The 21,967-nt window shown below is 43.4% G+C and overlaps 1 protein-coding gene across 1 annotated transcript in view; it reads right to left on the bottom strand.

The window, feature by feature from the left end:
- PKD1L1 (polycystin 1 like 1, transient receptor potential channel interacting) overlaps positions 1-21,967 on the bottom strand; it is a 180,544-nt gene that overhangs the window by 92,140 nt on the left and 66,437 nt on the right. Inside the window, exons 19-26 of the mRNA XM_032758137.2 lie at positions 20,218-20,586; positions 19,143-19,202; positions 16,406-16,582; positions 15,222-15,299; positions 11,762-11,904; positions 10,353-10,473; positions 8,146-8,257; positions 681-876 (exon numbers count right to left, since the gene is read on the bottom strand). Coding sequence (XP_032614028.1) covers positions 681-876; positions 8,146-8,257; positions 10,353-10,473; positions 11,762-11,904; positions 15,222-15,299; positions 16,406-16,582; positions 19,143-19,202; positions 20,218-20,586 — 1,256 coding nt within the window. The remainder of the gene's footprint in view (positions 1-680; positions 877-8,145; positions 8,258-10,352; positions 10,474-11,761; positions 11,905-15,221; positions 15,300-16,405; positions 16,583-19,142; positions 19,203-20,217; positions 20,587-21,967) is intronic.

The following is a 21,967-nucleotide window of genomic DNA, read 5'->3' as shown; positions in this document are numbered from 1 at the left end:
TTTTTTTTTTTTTTTTTTTTTTTTTTTTTGTATTTTTAGTGGAGACGGGTTTCACCGTGTTAGCCAGGACGGTCACGATCTCCTGACCTCGTGATCTGCCTGCCTTGGCCTCCCAAAGTGCTGAGATTACAGGCTTGAGCCACTGCGCCCGGCCAGAGCTAAGCAACATTTTTAAAAAGAGTCAGGAAGAATGAGAAAAAAATTACATCAAGTGAAGTATCTTATAATTGTAATGAAATAAGATATTATTTGTAGATGTGAATATTCTCTATTGACATTTATAAGATAGCAGTTGCAGAAATGCTGTGAGCAAGGACAGTCACATTTAAATACATGGTAATTTCTTCAGAAGTTGCACAAAATCATGAACTTAACTCTCCAAGATAAAATCAGACTGTTTTACATAAGTTTTACTTACACAAACTTTAGCAGAATTATCTGTAACAATGATTGACTTGGTCATTCTTTCTTTTATAAACCAGCAGCATTCATTTGTGATACATATGAGCTGACTGGAGAGACCCCAGCCATGTATGGGAACTGAGCTGGCTGGCCCTCTTGGTCTCATTTCTTGCCTTTGTTTCATAAGCATGACCACTTGCTAGTGAGCCAGCCAGTCATGAGCCCTGCCACTTGATAAAGGTTTACAGACACTAAGCTCACCCTCCTCTGGGCCATACCTGATCTACAAAAGCTAATTTGCATACTGAAGAAATTAATGCATCCTGTATTCGTGACCATTGGTTGCAGGAGGCAGTTTTGTCCTCCTTAGACAAACGACTCAGGATTCTGGTGATCACAGTGATGTAGTTCCTGATTTCTGTGTAACTCCCCATCAGCTGGAGGGTAGAAAGGTTTTTCAGGCTGGAATTATACCTGAAGAAAACACAAGAGTTATCATTACTGTTCCAACACACAGGAAAACTTTTCACCCTGCCTACCAAGAGTGGGATGGGATTTGTTGCAAAAATACCTGTTGGACAGGGCAGGGTAGAAAAAGAATGATACAAAGGAGAATTGGTCTGTGCAACGGAAACTCTAAAAACATGCTGTAAGTCATAATATAAAATTTTACAAAAACTCCTTTTATCAGAACTAAAAAAGGCACAAGAAACCAGATACTAATATAGAAGCATCATGGCAAATGAAGGAATGTATTCCAGAGCCAGACAGAGATACCACGACGCTACAGCTGGCCGGAGTTTATGATTCCGGGTTTCAAGAATTGCGCATTTATTTACTTATTTACAAACAGCATACTTACTTGCACTGGAAAAGATCACACAATATTGTGAAAAGAGGGCTATACATGTGGTCAAAGGCCAGTTCCAGCCCTTGTTCTGCAATTTATTTGCTGTATGAGCACAAGAGTATTGTTTAAGAGAATAAATGAGCCTCAGTTTCCAAATGTATAAAATAGAAATTTTCATCTGGACACACTGCAGTGGGTCATTGCAAGAAGTAAATTAATTAGAAATCATGTTCTAATTGATTAGAAAATGCATCATGAGCTCTATACACATACGCTTAAGCTCACCCTTGACCAATAAGTGATTTATGGAGACTAAGACCCTAGGAAGCCAAGCTAAAGATAAAAAGAACAAATAAATCTGAGCAGAAACATCACTGGCTGCACAACGAGGGGAAATATACTTTACAGAATTCGTCTTGCCAAACTAATAAACATATAAAAAAATGACCTAACAAACAAAAACAATGAAAACAAGGCCAGGAAAAGGAGGTAGGCCAATATCCAGAGTGGCTGCAATGTATTATCTAAAATGTCCAGTTACAAATTATGAGACATCCAAAGAAACATTAAGTGTGACCCAAACATGAGAAAAATAAGCAGGCAATGGAAACTGCCTATGAGGAGACTCAAATGTTGGAATTAGCAAGGACTTTGAAACAGGTATTATAAACATGATTCAAAGAATGAAAGGAAACCACATTTTTAAAAATCAAAGGAAGTTAGAACAATGATTAGTCAAATAGAGACTATCAATAAAGAGATAGAAGCTATAAATTTATAAGTTATAGAGAGAACCAAATGGAAATTCTGAAGTTACATGTATAATAATTATAACAAAAGAGATGTTCAAAAGTAAATTTGAGAAAAGAAAGAATCTAGAAACTTGAAGACAGAGCAATAGAGATTATAAATAACAGGAAGAAAAAAGTAGGAAGAAAATGAATGGCAACTCAGAGAAATGTTGAACAATTAAGTTCGCGAATTACCTTTTTCTCTCTCTTCTTATTTAAAAAGCCATTGCATAAAGACATTTCTACAGAGCTGTACTATTGGGCCCATAACACACAGAAATATAACAAGAACACAAAGTCTAGGCATGGTGGCTCATGCCTGTAATCCCAGCACTTTGGGAGGCCAAGGCGGGTGGATCACCTGAGGTCAAGAGTTCAAGACCAGCCTGGCCAACATGGTGAAACCCCATCTCTACTAAAAATACAAAAAATTAGCTGGGCGTGGTGGTGTGTGCTTGTAATCCCAGCTACTTGGGGGCCTGAGGCAGGGAAATTGCTTGAATCATGGAGGTGGAGGTTGCAGTGAGCAGAGATCATGCTACTGCACTCCAGCCTGGGCGACAGGGTGAGACCCCGTCTCAAGACAAAACAAAACAAAACAAAGCAAAACAAAAAACAACAACAAAAAAACACAAGGGAGGTGGGAATAAAACTATATAAGAATAAAGAAATGACACTAGATGGTAACTTAAAGCCACAGGAAGATATGAAAACAAACAAAAATACTAAATAAGATTAACATACATTAAAAGCAATTTCTAAAAATATATTTGTGCTCTCTTCTCCAGTTTCTTTAAAAGACAGAAAACTGGCAGCCGTAGTGGTTCACGCCTGTAATCCCAGCACTTTGGGAGGCCGAGGTGGGTGGATCACCTGAGGTCGGGACTTCGAGACCAGCCTGACCAACGTGGAGAAATCCCATCTCTACTAAAAATACAAAATTAGCCAGGCGTGGTGGCGCATGCCTGTAATACCAGCTACTTCAGAGGCTGAGGCAGTAGAATCACTTGAACCCAGGAGGCGGAGGTTGCAGTGAGCTGAGATCACGGCACTGCACTCCAGCCTGGGCAACAGAGCAAGACTCTGTCTCAAGAAAAAATAAAAAGACAGAAAATTTTATAAAACAATAATTATAACATTGGACTGTTGGGTTTGTAACACTGATGGATGTAACATACATAATAATCATAACACAAAAAGGGAAGAGGAAATGGATCTATAGAGGAGTAAATTTTCTACATCTTGCTGAAATTAATGTAAATTTGAAGTAGTTTCTAGTAAGTTAAGGTGTATATTGTAAGCCCTAGTGCAACAACTAAGAAAATATCTAAAAATACATAATAATCATTAAAGGAGTGAAAATGATATACTAGAAAATACTTAACATAAAAGGAGGCAGTAAAGAAGAAACAGAGGAACAAAGAAATAATGAGACATGTAAAAAATAAGCAAAATGGTATACATAAATCCATCCAACCATATCAATAACAATATTAAATGTGAATAGATTACATGATCCAATCAAAAGGCAGAGATTGTAAGACTATATACAAAACCAAGATTCAACTATATGCTTTCTACTGGAGACTACTTTAGGTTCAAGGATAAAATTAGGTTGCAAGTAAAAGGATGGAAAGAGACATGCAAACAGTAACAGCAAGGCATGTAGAGTGGTTATGTCTGTATCAGACAAAAAAGGAATTAGACAAAAACAGATAGTAGCAACAAAGAGGGACATTTTCTAATGATAATATAGGTAAATTCATCAGAAAGATTAGAAAGTTGTAAACATATAGGGACCTAACAACAGGTTCCATATACATGAGCAATAATGGACAGAACTGAAGGGACAGACAGAAAACTCAAAACAATAATACTGTCAATAATGGATAGAACCACTAGGCAGAAAATCAACAAGGATACATAAGGCTCAAACAATAATATAAATCAATTAGACCTAACAGATAACCATTGAACATTTTAGCCAACAAAATCAGATACATATTCTTTTCAAGTGCACATGGGACATTTTCTAGAATACACCATATAGTAGGCCACAAACAAAACTCAATAAATTTTAAACTACCGCCATTATACAGAGTATATCCTCTGACCATGATGGAATTAAATAATTAGAAATCAATGACAAAAGAAATTTGGAAAATTACAAATATGTGAAAAAGTAAAAAACATACTCCTAAATATTATAATCAATGGTTCAAAGAAGAAATTGCAATAAGAATTACAAAATGCTTTGAGATTAATAAACGAAAACAACATTCTAAAACACATTGGATGCAGCTAAATCAGTGCTTGAAGGGAATTTAAAGCTATAAATGGCTATAAAGAAGATGCCAAATCAATAATCTAATTTTTTTTTCACTTTAAGAAACAAACAAAAAAAAGAAGAGCAAAGTAAACCAGAGCAAGCACAAGGGGGGCGGGGGGAAGAATAAAAATTAGTGTAGAAATGAATGAAATAGAGAATTGGAAAACAACAACAATAAAAATCAATGAAGCCAAAAGCTGGTTTTTTGAAAACATCAACAAAATGACAAATCTTTAGCTAGACTGACAGACAAAAAAATAAGAGAGGGAAAAAGAGATGACTTAAATTACTAAAATCAGGAATGAAATTGATATCTCTACTGACCATATAGAAATAAAAAGGATTATAAGAGAACACCATACAAAACTGTATGCCAAAAAAAATAGAGAATGTAGACGAAATGGAAAATTCCTAGAAAGAAACAAACTACTGAAACTGACTCAAGAAGAAATAGAAATCTGAATAGTAAAGATACTGAATTAGTCATTTCAAAAATTTCCACAAAGAAAATGCCAGGTCCAAATAACTTTGCTGGTAAATGTTTATAGAAGAATCACTAGCCATCCTTCACAAAATCTTCCAAATATTTGAATGCAAAGGAAGCTAGGTGTGGTGGCACACGCTTGTTATCCCAGCACTTTGGGAGGCCAAGGTGGGAGGATTGCTTGAGCCCAGGAGTTCAAGACCAGCCTGGGCAACATGATGAAATTAGCCAGGCATGGTGGCATGTGCCTATAATCCCAGCTACTTGGGAGGCTGAGGTGGAAGGATAGCTTGAGCCTAGGAGGTCAAGGTGCAGTGAGCCATGATCGTGCCACTGTACTCCAACCTAGACAACAAATGGAGACCTTGTCTCAAAAAAAAAAAAAAAAAAAAAAAAAGAAAGGAATACTTGCAAATTGATTGGGGCCAGTATTATTCTGATACCAAAACCAGACAAAGACAACACAGGAAAAGAAAGAAAACTACAGGCCAATACCTGTTAGGAACATAGACACAAAAATCCTCAGTAAAGTACTAGAAATCAAATCCAGCAGACAGAAAAAGATGTATACATCATGACCAAATGGAATTTATTCCCAGACTGTAAGAGTGATTCAACATCTGAAAATCAATCACTTTTATATAACTTGTGTCTTAGTTTGTTTGTGCTGTTATAATAAAATACCTGAGACTGGGTAATGTATAAAGAACAGAAATTTATTTTCACAGTTTTGGAGACTGGGAAGTCTAAGATCAAGACACTAATAGGTTCAGTGTCTGGTGAGGCTGCTCTCTGCTTCCAAGGTGGCACCTGTTGCTGCCTCCTCCAGAGGGGAAGAAGACTGTGACCTCACATGACAGAAGGGACAGAACGACAAAAGGGGGCCTATCTAGTTCCCTCCAGCCATTTTATAAGGTGACTAATTTCATTTATGAGAGCCGAACCCTTATGGCCTAATCACCTCCTACAGGCACCACCCCTTACTACTGTTGCATTGGGGATAAAGTTTCAACAGGAATTTTAGAGAGGACACAAACATCCAAACTGTCAAATTAACGGACTGAGGGACAAAAAACATATAATCGTCTCCATAGACCTAGAAAAAGCAATTAACAAAATCCAATACTTTTTTATAATGAAATACACACACGACAAACTAGGAATAGAAGAGAACATCCTCAATCTGCTAACAGTTGTCTATGAAAGACCTCTAGCTAATATTAATATGAAGTGGTGAAAGACTGAATGCTTCCTCCTTAAAACTGAGAAGAAGACCAGGATTTCCATGCTTGCCACTTCTGTTCGGCATTGAATGGAGGTTCTAGTCAAGAGAATTAGGCAAGAAAAAGAAATGGAAGGCATCCAGATTAGAAAGAAAGAAGCAAAGCTATCTCTAGTGACAGATGACATGATCTTATATAGAGAAAATCTCAAGGAATTCGGTAAAAAACTATTAATACTAACAGACATGTTCAGCAGGGTTATAGGATACAAGATACTCCCCAAACTGATGTACAGACTTGACAAATCCCTATGAAAATCCCAGTTAGCTTTTGTTTTGTTTTGTTTTTCTACCCCCTGCAGCAGGAGTCTGGAGCCCCAGTCTGCCCCAGCCAGAGCAAGGCCGGAGAGGCTGGCCGGCACCAAAGCCATCTATGCCTGTGCTGCTTTGTTTTTGCAGAAATTGACAGGCTTATTCTAAAACTCATATGGAAATATGAGACACCTGAAAGACCCAACCTTGTAAAAAGAACAAAGTTAGTGGGCTCAGGCTTTTCAGTTTCAAAATTTACTACTAAACTATAATAATCAAGGCAGCATAGTGCTGGTATGAGGAGAGACATTTAGACAAATGGAATAGAATTGAGAATCAAGAAACAAACCTTTTGATTAGGTTACCCATTATAAAAATGCAGATAATCTACATAAAAATGGGTAAAGTACTAAGTAGGTATCTCTTCAAGGAAGATACACAAAGCACAGGAAAAGATGCTCAACCTCATCAATTATTAGAGAAACATAAGTCCAAACCTTAATGAGATACCACTTCATACTAACTAGAACAGCTGTGAACAAAAAGACAATAACCAGTGTTGGTTAGGATATCAAGAAACCGGAACCCTCATACCTCGTTAGCGGGAATATAAAATGGTGCAGCCACTACGGAAAACAGTTTGGTAGTTACCACAGGACACTGTTTCCACTCCTAGTTATCTACCCAAGGAAAATGAAACCACACACTCACACAAAAACCTGCACATAAATGTTCATAGCAGTGTGATTCATTATAGCCAAAAAGTGGAAAAAACCCACACATTCATCAACTAATTAATGAATAAATAAAATACGATATGTTCATACAATAAAATATTATTCAGCAACAAAAAAGAATGAAGTACTGATATATTTTACTACGTAGATGAAACTCAAAAATATTCATATGCTAAGTGAAAAAAGACAGTTACTTAAGATCATATGTTACATTATCTCATTTATATGAAATTTTCAGAATCAGCAAACCTGTAGATATGAAATAGATTTGTGGTTGTCTGGGGCCAGTGGGAGGAAGCTGGGTGGTGGGTAAAGGGAGTGACTGCTAATAAGTCAAGGTTTTCACCGGATGATGAAAAATTGTCTAAAACTAGCTTATGGTGAAGGTTGTATAATTCAATAAATTATTAAAACCAAGGAGTTGCATATTTTAAATGGATGAATGATGTGGAATGTAAATGATATCTTTAAAAACTGTTTTTAAAAAAGAAGAAAGTGAGGCTGGGCGCGGTGGCTCACACCTGTAATCCCAGCATTTTGGGAGGCTGAGGCGGGTGGATCACGAGGTCAGGAGTTCGAGACCAGCCTGACCAACATGGTGAAACCCCATCTCTACTAAAAATGCAAAAATTAGTCAGGCATGGTGGTGCGCACCTGTAATCCCAGCTACTCAGGAGGCTGAGGCACGAGAATCACTTGAACACAGGAGGTGGGGGTCGCAGTGAGCCAAGATTGCGCCACTGCACTCTCCAGCCTGGGTGACAGAGGGAGACTCTGTCTCAAAAAAACAAAAAAAAAGAAGAAAGTGGCTTTATAGGCTCTGAAGCACCTCCACGAATGCCATGCAAATATGAGTTAGCAGGATTGCAGTGATAGCACCCGGACTTTTTTATTTGCTCCATCTTGAGAAGATGAGTTCCTGACACGTTTTTGACGCTTGTTAACAACTTGGGGGAGAGCCACTCTGGAAGAAATACAAACAATGGCTAGGATGTCTGTGTGGCATTGTGTTACTCACAGGTCCTCGCCCAGACAGTCACTTCCATGGTAGCGGGGCAGCACAGTCACCACCACAGTGCACGGCTGGACCTTGGAGCCTTCGCCATCTGTGATTTCAGTGGAAACTGCAACTGTGAGGGAACATGTCAGAAAAGGGTCATCTTGGACATGTGGGTTACAGAGCTGCTTCTTCACACACACAGCATCTTCTGGATGACTAAAACTGTGACAAGTGCTCACAAAGGGGCCAGGCTCCGGACCACAGGGATCCCAGGGAGTGAAATACAAACTTGGCAATGGACTGTCAAGGCTTGGGGTTATAGTTTGACCAGTTCCTACATTATATATAGACATTTAACAGGCCTAGAAAAAAGGTGAAGAAAAATTCTGACAGAGGGGACTTTTTAAAAGACCTAAGACCTATTTAGGGGACCCAGGAATTCCTTCATGTAACAGGTGTGCAGGGCTGTGGTGAGGGGACCTGCAGATCAGGCTCAGAGTGCAGGTGATGGCCAGATGCTGAGGGCCACAGGCACCGTCATGGGAACCACACAGAAAGATCAACGCCCAGGTGTGCCCTATGTATCTTTATAACAACATTCTCAACCTGAAACCCAGTGCCAAGGATTGGGGACTTAATTTTGGAGGTTAACACTTCTCAAGATGTGGTCTATGGACACTTGCAGCCCAAGCGCCAGGAATCTTGTCTATAAGCAAATTCCGTGCTCCATCTTCTCCCCACAATCCTGAGTCAGTGCATACTAGGTGGGCTCTGGAGGCAGCAATTTTAACAAATAACGTTAACAGATAAGGTTGGTCCTATGCACGGATATATAGAAAATCCAAAAGAAGGAGCAGTTTTTAGGCAAGACTCCACTTATTTTGACAAGCTGAGTCTGTGCCATACTCACTCATGCAAAAGATGGGACAAGAAAAAGTATGCATTAAGTATTTACTGTATTGTATTTATTTTGCTTATGTTCGCCCCCTTATAAATCTTGAGTTCAGGTATTCATAGGAATTGGCTGTACTGATACTGACAATTATAAACAAATACCATGGTTGTGAATGATTTGAGTAACATCACTAACCCTGACACTGCTCTGGGACTGTGACCTGAAATTTGGTCTGTAAATTTATGTTAAGAAATCTTTACTTTCAACACAGAGCTGAGGCCCTGGCCCAAGGTCCTTCTATTGGGACATTTGCCCAGCCTAGGTCTCACATAACCCTGTATGCAGCTTGACTTCAAGAAAACTCAAGATCAAACGGAGTACAAAGTCACTGTGATACAAAGCAGAGCACGATTATGAAGATCTCAAAATGCCCTGCTCAGAAGTTTTGCTCAGTATAATTGACTTGAATCTAGAAGAAGGTGCAAGTGTTTCTAACTGAAGGTGACAGGCAAAGTTTCACGAAGAAGAAGGAATTTCATTTTGGCTTAAAGGAGAGGTGAAACTTAAATAAATCAAGTGAATGAACTAGTTCAGACTTCAGGCTTTAATAATCTTACCAGTCCAAATCAAAGAAACTTCTAGATCAGTGACTCTCAACCTTCCCTGCACATCAGAATCCCCCAGGCATTTAAAAAGTAAAACAGAAACTTAAAAAGTCACCACCCCCCAAGATTTTTATTTAACCAGCCTGGGTTTGCGCGTGTCAAGATACCTTCCTAAATGGCTGCATGTCTCGTATGCTCAGTTGAAGCCAGTTCCAAGGGACTGGTTTAGAAGTAACCACAACCTCAGGAACAGGGGTCAGAGCAGAAAGTTGTAAACACTGTGGGATTCATTTTGTTTTGAGGTTATGTTACTAACATGCTAACTCACATTCATTTACCCCATATTTTGTTCCTTAGGGGGACACCTTGATTTGGTTTCATCTATAATAAATGCAAGATTGACCAGATATGACATATTTCATTAGTAAATAAGAAATGTCCTGATTTTAAATATTTAATTTATATATGAAAAAACATTCTCTGGCATTTTATCATTTACAGTTTATTTCAGTTAACATTTAAGATATTAAAAACTGATTTAATTTATTGATATTACAAATGTTCTTACTGCACTAAAAGGTAGATAATAAACCTAAACTGAAAAGCATTAAACTGATCAAGGTGATTTTATTTTCTAGACACAGTTTCGTTTTTGAAAACCAGGAAAAAAGGTTTAGAACTGTAGGTCAGCACAGCTAGTGACCCCAGCTGGCACCATGGCTTACCTTTGTAATTGTCCAAGTGCTCACCAGCTGGCAACACAAAATAATACTGGGTGTCTCTCCCATGGTACAAAGTGTGTTTGGAGGCGTTTCCTATCTGGTAACTAAATTCATAATGGAAGTCCTACGATCCAGTCCAAGGGAGCAAAAATAGTATAAATGAACACACTGTGAATGACATCCCAATACATACACACACAGCTGAGCCTTCATTGTACCAAGGACGTTCTTTACAGCCAGGAAGAGGGTAAGTGACAGGTAAGCAGCATTCCCAGCTGCCCAGAGCCCTGGGCCCTGCAGGGCTCTCCATTCACCAAGCCCAAAGGGCTCCTCGAACAACACTGAGATTCCCCACCAGTGTCTGTGTCCTCTCCTTGCCCTGGAACCTCCCCACAGTCACAAATCGGACTGTCACAGCCCCCTCAGGGTGAAGGGCCCCAGCTGCCCCTCAGCTTCCCCACTGCTGGGCATCACGCAGCAGGAGGAGCATGAGGGAGGGGTGGGGGTGCCTCAAGGGAAGGCCACGGTCTGGGCCCTCTGGAGGACAAGGGTGGGGCTTCCTACAGAAGGGGTCAGGCAGAAGGGCAGGGAGGTCAGTGTCCTGGCTGAGAGGATGGAGAGGGCAGTGCCAGGGTCACAATATCACAGGCTTCTGTCCTGCCTGCCCATCACCTGAGGCATTCATCTTTTTTTATTTTTTATTTTTTTTGAGACGAGTCTCACACTGTCTCCCAGGCTGGTGTGCAATGGCACAATCTCGGCTCACTGCAACCTCTGCCTCCTGGGTTCAAGCAATTCTCCTGCCTCAGCCTCCCAAGTAGCTGGGATTACAGGCGCCTACCACCACACCCAGCTAATTTTTGTATTTTTAGTAGAGATGGGGTTTCACCATGTTGGCCAGGCTGGTTTGCATTCATTTTTTTAAATCCATCCTCTCATTTCACCCTCACAAGACCCTGAGCAACAAAATCACAATGGTCTTCTCCATGGCCCACAGAAAGAGTGAGTGTAAGTCCGTGTTAGAGATGTGCCCTGGGAGGGAAAGGGCCAGACTCTTCTCCTCATTTTGTGTCACGTGCCTGCCTTTTTCTTGGGGGCAGCATTAACGGAGGCCCCTGCTCTAACCAGGCTGCGGGACAGTGGATGCCCTGCCACGACTCCTGGTGAGCAGGCCCTTGTCTCTTTGTGAAATTCTGAACCTTCTCAACCAGGGGGCCACTTTGCACTCCTCTCATTAGTGTGTGGGGAAGTCCATTCATGCCTAACCAACTTTCCAACATTCAACTGCAGGCTGAATTCCTTCACAGGGGGGAAGGACATCACTGTCCATTCCTACAGCACCTGTGACTGCTGTGACTGCCAGGTGCCACTGTCTGGGGTCTCTCACGACAGACATGGGGTTGTCCACGTACCGGTTTTCCAGACATGCAGAAGACACTGAAGACAGTGTGTGCCTCCAGACCATGGTGGGGCTGCACCTGACAGGCCATGTCCCGTGGAGCCGGGTTGACTGTCAAGTACAGCTGAGCTTTACCCAGTAAGCCATGCTTCGAAGCTAAAGAGAAAAATGAAGCAGGGGTTTCACCCATGATGGAGAATTACAGCAGCATAGGAATAAGTTTTTATAGATAAACCTTATAGCAGGGGTTCTCAAAGTAGGGTCCCCAGACCAGCAGCATAGGACTAACCTGGGAATTTGTCAGAAATGCAGATTCTGGAGCCCCACCCTCGACCTGCTGACTCAGAAACTGAGACTCAGTGGTAGTTTTCACATACCCTTAGCGGATTCTGAAGTTCTGGGGTTTGAGAACCACTGCCTATAGCATTCATTAACATAACAAACACTCACTGGGTGGGGCAGGTACTATCCTAGGCCCTGGGGAGACAGTGGGAGTCACATGGCAACCACCCAGACAGAAACCAAAGCCTAAGAGAGAGATGATGCTAACAGACCCATTACCCAGCAAAGCAAACTTTCTCCATTCTCCTGGATTCTCTCAAAACCTTAGCCACATACACACATAGGTACAGCATCGTTGAATGTATAGCACCAATACAATTTTATATTTTGTTTTATTAACTATATTAATATCATAACTATTTTCCGTGTTGACATAGAGCATCCAAAATCACTGTTGTAAATAGCAGCATAAGATGACATGGAACAGATATACCCTAATATGCACAACTATTATCCCCAACGATTAAACATTTTGCTTATTTTCCATTTTCTGATATTATTGATCACCCCATAATGATTATTCTCATACATATAGTTTTTAAATGTTTAATGTATTTTTCTTGAGATGGATTATAGAAATGAAATTTACATGTCAAATGGTTTAAAATCTTGATGATCATCATTCTCATCACAACAGCAGGTACCATCTGTTGAGCCTCTGCTACACACCAGGCGCCCTGCTAGACACTGTTCCTATATTATCTTATTTAACAGTCGCATTAACCATGGAAGACAGATCTCCTAACAAAAGTAAAACCCAAGAGTAAAGGATGATGAATCCTGCCTGGCTGACCAGGGGAATCTCCACAAAAGAAGACACATTTGAGCGAGCAGTCTTGGGGTATCAGTCTTATACTGGGCTTAGGAAGGGATGTGGGGAAAATAATGGGCATTCCAGCCAAAATAACCACAAGGAAAGACTTAGAGTCATGAGGGGGCCTGGTGTTATCCGAAGAGCATGGGAAGGGAGGGCAGCAGTCAGCGAGGGTGTGCAAGGCCGAGGGAGATGAGGCTGACAGGAGACCTGGAGCCTGAGTGCACCACCTGGCAGCCAGCCCCTGACCAGGCCCGTGGGCCATGGAGAGACTCTCATGTGTCTCCTGCACCATTAAGGAATATGGCCCAGCTAAGAGAACTGTCTTTAGACTTGTCACTTGGGCAAATTTCAGAGGCAAAAGAAAGAGGTCCAGCCAAAGGCAAAAGGTATTTGTTGAAACAAAAGCAAACACTGCCCATCTTGTACCCAAAGCAGGGACCCAGGGCTAATTGTTAAATGCTAAACGTGGAAGGGGCAGGCAGATGTTTATAGAAACTGTGAGAATCAAGATGACCCTCAGGGATCTCACTGAGCCCAGCCCAGCCAGTTCTCAGGAGAAAGTGAACCTCAGGTTTCCCACTTGCATGGCACAAGAGTTCACACAGAATGCAAGTTTGCAAATTCCTGGTAGGTTTTGATTAATGCAAAACTGTGGATGTTGAACCAAACCTATCTGTAGATAAAAATTGTTGGCTGGGCGCGGTGGCTCATGGCTGCAATCTCAGCACTTGGGGAGGCCGAGGCAGGTGGATCGATCACTTGAGGTCAGGAGTTCGAGACCAGCCTGGCCAACATGGTGAAACCCTGACTCTACTAAAAATACAAAAAATTAGCCAGGCATGCTGACAGGAGGCTGCAATCCCAGCTACTCAGGGGGCTGAGACAGGAGAATCGCCTGAACCTGGGAGGCAGAGGTTGCAGTGAGCTGAGACCATGCCTCTGTACTCCAGCCTGGGCAACAGAGCTAGACTTCGTCTCAAAAAAAAAAAAAAAAAAAAAAAGCCAGGCGTGGTGGCTCACACCTGTAATCCCGGCACTTTGGGAGGCCGAGATGGGCGGATCACAAGGTCAGGAGATCGAGACCATCCTGGCTAACACAGTGAAACCCCGTCTCTACTAAAAATACAAAAAATTAGCTGGGCGTGGTGCTGGGCGCCTGTAGTCCCAGCTACTCAGGAGGCTGAGGCAAGAGAATGGCGCGAACCCAGGAGGCGGAGATCGCGCCACTGCACTCCAGCCTGGGCGACAGAGGGACTCCATCTCAAAAAAAAAAAAAAAATTGTGGCCGGGCGCGGTGGCTCACGCTTGTAATCCCAGCACTGTGGGAGGCCGAGGCGGGCGGATCACGAGGTCAGGAGATCGAGACTATGGTGAAACCCCGTCTCTACTAAAAATACAAAAAATTAGCTGGGCGTTGTGGCGGGCGCCTGTAGTCCCAGCTACTCAGAGAGGCTGAGGCAGGAGAATGGCGTGAACCCGGGAGGTGGAGCTTGCAGTGAGCCGAGATTGCGCCACTGCACTCCAGCCTGGGCGACAGAGCAAGACTCCGTCTCAAAAAAAAAAAAAAAAAAATTGTTAAGTCCACTGTGCTTGTTATATGGAATGAAAACCTCTAGAAATGTGGGAAAATGTCTACAAGTTCCCCAAAACGATGATCTCAGATTGAGGTAGGCATGGAAACGCAAGAAGGAATGCAGAGCAAGGGTAAAGTGAGGCCTGTGGGTGAATTTCAATGAACATCAGCTGCACAAAACAAGCAATAACACCATTCTAGGGTTTAAATAGAGAGAGAGAGAGAGAGAGATTACGGACAGATTTGCAGGAAAGGAATCAATTTGTACAGTTGTCTAGCATAAATAAGATATATATGTATTTTTGTTTGTTTGTTTTTGAGACAGAGTCTTGCCCTGTCACCCAGGCTGGAGTTCAGTGGCCCGATCTCAGCTCACTGCAAGCTCGGTCTCCTGGGTTCATGCCATTCTCCTGCCTCGGCCTCCTGAATAGCTGGGACTACAGGCGCCCACCACCACGGCTAATTTTTTGTATTTTTAGTACAGACGAGGTTTCACCGTGTTAGCCAGGATGGTCTCGATCTCCTGACCTCGTGATCCGCCCGCCTCGACCTCCCAAAGTGCTGGGATTACAGGCGTGAGCCACCGCGCCCAGCCCTATATATATGTAATTTTTTAAAAAGGCAGCTGCTCAGTCTTTACCCTGATGTAGACCTGCACCCCATTCCTCAGGAAGAGTAAACTCACAGAGACGCAGCAGGACTCCTCATCCTCTCATAAATGCAACTGACAATGTAACATACCCACAGACGCTTGCAGGACGTACGTCTCTCCACTGCTCAGAGAGTATGGCTTGATTGTCACCGTCTGTTCTGTAATACCTGCAGAAAAGACATGGCTGCATGGAAATGACAGTCAGTGGTCTCAGGGACAGAGGTCACACAGAGTCCTTGGAAATGGGCTCTACTCTTCCCCCAGGGGTGAAATTAACATAGATACTAGTGAAACATGACACTCCTGCTTGGAAAGGTTGCTGGTTACTGCCTTCTATAAAGAGCCTCTCCCGCCCAACAGAAGCATTACTGAGGATGGTCCATCCATCCCTGGCTCAGAAATGACACTAATGTCCCAAGCAACAAGAGAATTCTGTTAAGATCTTATTTTATATGTTTATAATTATGTTCATGTTTAACTTGGCAATTTTATAAATCATACTATAAAGTATGATTAAGGAATTTTGAAGCTATTTTTAAGTCTGTAGAATACTGGTTATGGACAATTTTTAACCTGGGTGTAACTGCTGACCCTGGTGACTGGATTACTTCCTTAGCAGGGAGAGGCTGACCTCACACTACTTACCCTGAAAAAAGGAGAGATCCGAAATACAAGATTGATGGTCTAAACATGGACAGTTTCTAAAATTACAATCTTAAAATAGTACTTCTCGAAATGCTTCAAGGAAAGGGTGAAGGGAAAATTATCTAAAAATAGTGTGAAATCCAGATCCTCCCCAAGAGGTCTGTAGGGATGACACAATCACATGTATTACCACGAAAGGGGGAAATCTAACAAATTGAGCAAAACCAGCATGTCTGGGCTGGGAAAATCCATTAGAAATTCAACTGCTGTTCAGGAGCAGCTTCATTTTGACCAATTCATGTAAATCCCTGACCACCCTACAAAAGGTTGTCACAGAAAAGGCTGTGCGCACCAAGGTGTCTGGGTGCACAGAACGTGCAGCACTTGGCAGCGCCCTTCTTCCCCTTTGGTCTACACACAAGATGCTCCTGGTAGCAACAGATGCTAACTTTACTTTTGTTAGACGAATCTCAGGCCATAGTCCATAGAGGAACAAGCACAAATAGAAAAGGTACCACAATTCTAAATACTTATCTAGTAAAATGAAAAGTTCAGAAGAAATTGAGGGCTGATATCTAAAAGCTACAGAAACACTGCAAATTGCAGGGTACAAAGAGGACATTCATACCAGAGGACGAATAGCCTTGGAAAACTGCTCGGCCCAGGAGGGCCTTGGGCCAGTCAATCATGAGGACAGGCTCGGCTCTGCCTGCAGACAGGGAGGGGTCCACCAGGTTATCCCCATCTCCAGGGCTCTCCTCGGCACTCAAGCTAGGTCCTGATCCTGGAAAGCTGGTGTCCTTTTCTAGGAAGATAACCAAGCCAATAGATGTTAAAGAAAAAAAGTCAAGATGATCTTAAAGCATTAGTGATTCAATGCTGATATTAATCACTATTTGTACTATTGCTGGATACCGCATAGTTAATATGTCTTCAGCAGCTAAACATATTCAAGAGATGTACTTTGTTATCATGTAATTAGTGGTCCAAAGGCATCTTCCCTCCCTTCCTCCCTCCCTCCTTCCCTCCCTCCCTCCCTTCCTCCCTTCCTTCCTTCTGCAAGATTCATTATGGTCTACTAAGTCCAGGTACTAGTCTAGAAACAGGAGACACAGCATGAACCAGATCAATGGTGTCCTTGCTATCTGGAGTTTAACAGTGAGGCAGTCCAAAAAGTAAATGAGAAAACACATAAATAAATAATATAAAGTCGGGTAATGAAGGAAAGAAAAGCGGGGTATACAGAGGACGAGAGAGTGGTGTGGAAAGGGAGTCCTTTTGAGATGGAGGTCAGGGAGGTCCTCTCTGAAGACTAAGACTAGAAGGAGCTTTTCAAATATCTGAAGGAAGGAGTTTCCAGGCTGAGTAAAACCAAAATGCTGTGGGAATGATCTTCCATAGTGGTTGGCAGGTGGGAGGGAGGGAGGGAGGGCAGGAGGAGGAAAAACGTGGCTGGAGGCATTGCCAGGGTCACATCATGCTGGGTGCACAGCCATGGGCTTTTGTCCTGAGTGCCCTGGGAAGCCACTGGAGGGACCTGTCAGGAGCGTGACAACAGCCTGGTTTGTGGTGAAAAGAGTCCTCTGGCTGTCATGTGATGAGATGACTGCAGGCAGCAAGAAGAGAAGCAGCGAGGGCAAAGGAAGGGCTCCTGCATGGTCTAGGCAAGAAGGAGTCGCTGCACTTCACTTAGGCTAAGGAGGCTCCTTTAAGACTTGAAACCAAGGTTACTGAAGCAAGATACAGTAATAAAACACAAATGTTGAGGGGTCAGAATTACTCCTGCAAGGAGGAATAATTTTATAAATGCAATACAAAGGCAGATCTTTCTTCATTCATTCAGTTGTATTAATTAAGCACCTACTGTGAGTATGAATGTGAGCCTCTACAACAGATTTGCGTGTGTACCGTAAAGACTTTTAAATGTTCTGTATGATGATATTTTGAAATACTGAAGAACAAAATGAAACAAAATTGTTCTGGCTAAGAAGAGAGTGCTTCTCCTGGGGCTGGGGCTAGCCAACTCTTAGAGATTACAAAAGGCCCAGCCTGCAATGTGTCTCTGATTTGCAAACTGACCAATCCAGAACCACCCCCAACAAATCATCCTGGGCAACTAGAGACCACCCTTAGGCCTAGGATCTGCAAAATTAAACTAGCTGATGCTAAACTATTCACCCAGCCCTGCCTTGGCCTTGCCTTTCTTTCCTGTGGAAACCCCAAAAAAGACCTTGGCTTAAGTCCTCCCCTTGCTCCTGTCTGCTGCCTCCTGACTTCTCTCCAGCTTCCCCATGTGGGCTTGCGTGGACTGCCATGCCTCTTGTCTCTAGGACCTGGGAGTATTTTCTTTGTTTTTCTCTCCTCTGTGGCTGCACCTGACTGACCATCTCATCCAAGAACAGCATGACACACAGGAAGGAACGTGGGAAGGGCTGAAGAAGCCGTGGAGTTGGAAGCAGCTGAGGAGGACTGTTGAAGGAAACACTGCCTCAAATCAGAGGAATAAATCGCTCATTCATCATCCATTATTCCCTCAATAGATAAATCATTCACTCATCAGCTATTCATTAATTCATCAAATAAATCATTTACCTACTTATTTGACAGATAAATCATTCACTAGACATCCATCTCTTCACTAGACAGATAAATCAGTCACTCACTGATCATCCATCTGTTCATTCAATAGATGAATAAGTCATTCACTTATTCATCTATTGAATGAACACATCAATTCATTCTACATGTGTTTACTGAGTGCCAATGTGCCAGGGACTATGATCCATCTGAGAACATAGCATAAGCTGGCCATGGAAGCTTTCCTGGAAGAGCTCAGAGCAGAAGACAGAGACATAGAAGAAAGAGCCACTAAGTGCCAGGTGCCACCTGCTTCCCAGAGGAGGGAATAAATACTGAACTGGTGTGTATGTGTTTTGGGGCGGAGCAAGGAAGGTGGGGGGAGTGGTGGTCCTTACAAGACAAGCCTGAGGAAGACTTCCCAGAGAGAAATGGAGCCAGACCTGAAGGAGGAGGCTCGCTGAGCAGATAACTTAGGAAGGACGTGGAGGAAGGCATTTTTGGCAGACGACACTCCATGACCAAGGCATGGAAGAGCTGGGATGCTCATCCTTGGGCCTGGGGCTACTCTTGGGATTTTGGAGCATAGGGTGAGAGAAGGGCAGAAAGAGGGGAGCTAGAAATAAAGGTTTGGTTCAGATCGTGCCATGTAAGAGTTTCAACTTTTCCCTGTGATTCCATGGAGCTCTCAGTGGCTGTGTAAGGGAGCAGGTAGGAAATCCAGATTGCAGAAAGGCTGTGGAGAAGAGCTGAGTGGAGAGAGGCAGCAGGCATAGAAGCACAGTCACCTGGCTGTCTTCCTCCCGATGGTATTGCTTCTTGAATATCACTGTAATAGGCTTCAAAATCTGTATGAAAGGACAAAACATAATGTTTCCTTTAAAATCACAGAATCCTCTGAAATTAATAGCAGCTCCCCTGATGGGTCACATTGTCCTTGGTGTATTTCTAGACTCCATACATTGCTCTGTGGATTACAGTGGGGGTGTCTTCCCTCCCTCATGACAGCTGGGCAAGGCAGGTTTCATTGCCCCAGGGCCCCAGGAGGAGGAGATGGAGCTCCAGTAGGTGTGTGGTTTCTAAGAATAACCCAGCAAGTAAGTTGAGACCAAGGCTCACATGTGGGTCTCTGCCTCCACACCCAGCATCCCTCCTCTCTTCAAGCGAGTCTTTTACTGTTCTTTTAGAGAAAATGTCTCACTCTTTTCTTTCAGAAGGAGAGAAATGGACATAGGAATGCCCTGCTGCAAATGTCGCCTCCTGTCCCCTCAGCCCTCCTTTCCCAGAGGCAGAGGAGTTCACAGCGGTCCCTCCAGCCAGCCAGCCAAGTCTGGGAGGCCTGGAGAACAGTTGAATTGACAAGAGCATGCAGAGCATGAGACCACCATCACCCAAGAGTAAGCAGCAAAATCAGTAAGCAACTGGGGACAGTGACGGAGAGACAGATGCCAGGTCAGAGCTTTTCTCACTATTACCTTTTCTCTCCATTTTTTAAGTACCACAATGGTTTCCATCCCCCTGAAACCCAATGATAACGTGAAGCAATTGATCCCAGGGCAGGGGAGAAGGATGAGGAAGCCGGTGTGGAGTAAACAACTACTGTAGCACAGACACTGCACACACGGAACCTCACTGCAGCCTCAGAACCTGCCATGGGTTTGTCATTTTCCCAGTTCAGAGATGAGAAATCTGAAACTCGATGACTATTGCACAATCAGCAAGTGGTGGGTGTGAACCTGGCGCTCTCTGATTTAAAGGCCCATGTTGATGTGATCTCACACCTTACCCACCAGATTCACTGCTTCCAAAGGTAACTTTGGTGCCTAGACAAGAGGGATGACATGCAGGAACAGTGGCACTTACCAGAGAGGTGAGGGTCAGGGCTGTGGGTGGGCTGACTTCTCTCAGAGGGGCCAGTCATCAGGGATCCCTTGCTGTGTGGCCCTGGCTGTAGGTCTAGCGAACCTTCCTCTGGAGCCTCCCCCAGGACTGCAGAGTCCCCCGCAGCAGGAATCCAGTAGACTCCAGTCATGGGCTCTGTGGGGGTTCCCCTTGGAGCTGAAGGGGCAGGCTGGCCAAGGGTCATGGGTGAAAGTTCCCGTGAGAATGGTGTGGTCGTTGCATCAGGATCTGCAGTGCCAGGCTCAGTGGGCAGCAGGTTTAACTGTGACGACTTTGAAATGGCACCAAGTCCCAGTGAGCCCAGCAGCCCCACTACTCTGCAGAAGGGAACTTAAGCAAACGTTTGGCAGTGTTAGAATTTTGCCACAAAAATAGAAAATATTCGCTTAAAAAGTCTACAGACTATATAAGGATGCTATGTTATAAACAAATCTGTCGTGAATTTGAAAACCTACACTTAAGAGATACAGGGCACAGAGTGTGGTGTTGGCGTGTTCTGTGTTGGCGTGTTGGCCAACAGCAGGAAGCACATGTATGGAAGTAGAAGGCAGGATTCACTGTGATTGCACCTGGCATTTGCTCCTCCCGAGTCAGTGGGGAGGGGTCTGCTGAATCCTATGCACTCCCAGGCATGACTTATTCATGGGTATTCTAGAAAAAACTTGGGGTGCATGGGGTTTCTCTTAATCCTCACTCCCCTACCCACCAGTAAGTGATATGGTTTGGATGTTTTGCCCCTCCATGTCTCATGTTGAAATATAATCCCCAGTGGGCCGGGTGCGGTGGTTCACGCCTGTAATCCCAGCACTTTGGGAGGCTGAGGCAGGCGGATCACAAGGTCAGGAGATCAAGACCATCCTGGCTAACATGGTGAAACCCCGTCTCTACTAAAAAAAAAATACGAAAAATTAGCCGGGCGTGGTGGCAGGCACCTGTAGTCCCAGCTACTCAGGAGGCTGAGGCAGGAGAATGGCATGAACCCGGGAGGCAGAGCCTGCAGTGAGCCGAGATCTCGCCACTGCACTCCAGCCTGGGCGACTGAGCAAAACTCCGTCTCAAAAAAAAAAAAAAAAGAAATATAATCCCCAGTGTTGGAGGGAGAGCCTGGCGGGAGGTGTTTAGATCATGATAGATCATGAGGGTGGATCCCTCACCAATGACTTAGTGCCCTCCTCGCTGTAATGAGTGAGTTCTTGCTCTGAGTTCGTGGGAGGTCTGGTTATTTAAAGGAGCGTGGCATCTGCCCTGCCGCCTCGATCCTTCTCTCACCATGTAATGTGTCAGCTCCCTTTTGCCCTCCACCATGAGTAAAAGTTTCCTGAGGCCTCATCAGAGCAGATGCTAGCACCATGCTTCCTGTACAGTCTGCAGAACCATAAGCTAAAATAAACCACTTTTCTTTATAAATTACCCAGCCTCAGGTATTCCTTTATAGCAGTGCAAGAAGAGAATAATACAGCAAGTATCTAGTATAACAGTTTTCAAAACTGCTGTTAGAATTTATGATAAAGGATCAGGCTGGGCATGGTGGCTCACGCTTGTAATCCCAGCACTTTGGGAGGCTGAGGCGGGCGGATCGCGAGGTCAGGAGATCGAGACCACGGTGAAACCCCGTCTCTACTAAAAATACAAAAAATTAGCCGGGCGTGGTGGCGGGCGCCTGTAGTCCCAGCTACTCGGAGAGGCTGAGGCAGGAGAATGGCGTGAACCC

The sequence above is a fragment of the Hylobates moloch genome, unplaced genomic scaffold, assembly GCF_009828535.3.
Source record: "Hylobates moloch isolate HMO894 unplaced genomic scaffold, HMol_V3 SCAFFOLD_1, whole genome shotgun sequence".
NCBI classification, from domain to species: Eukaryota; Metazoa; Chordata; class Mammalia; order Primates; family Hylobatidae; genus Hylobates; species Hylobates moloch.
The sequence above is the reverse complement of the archived record's forward strand: the minus strand, read 5'-3'. Positions and strand labels throughout refer to the sequence as shown.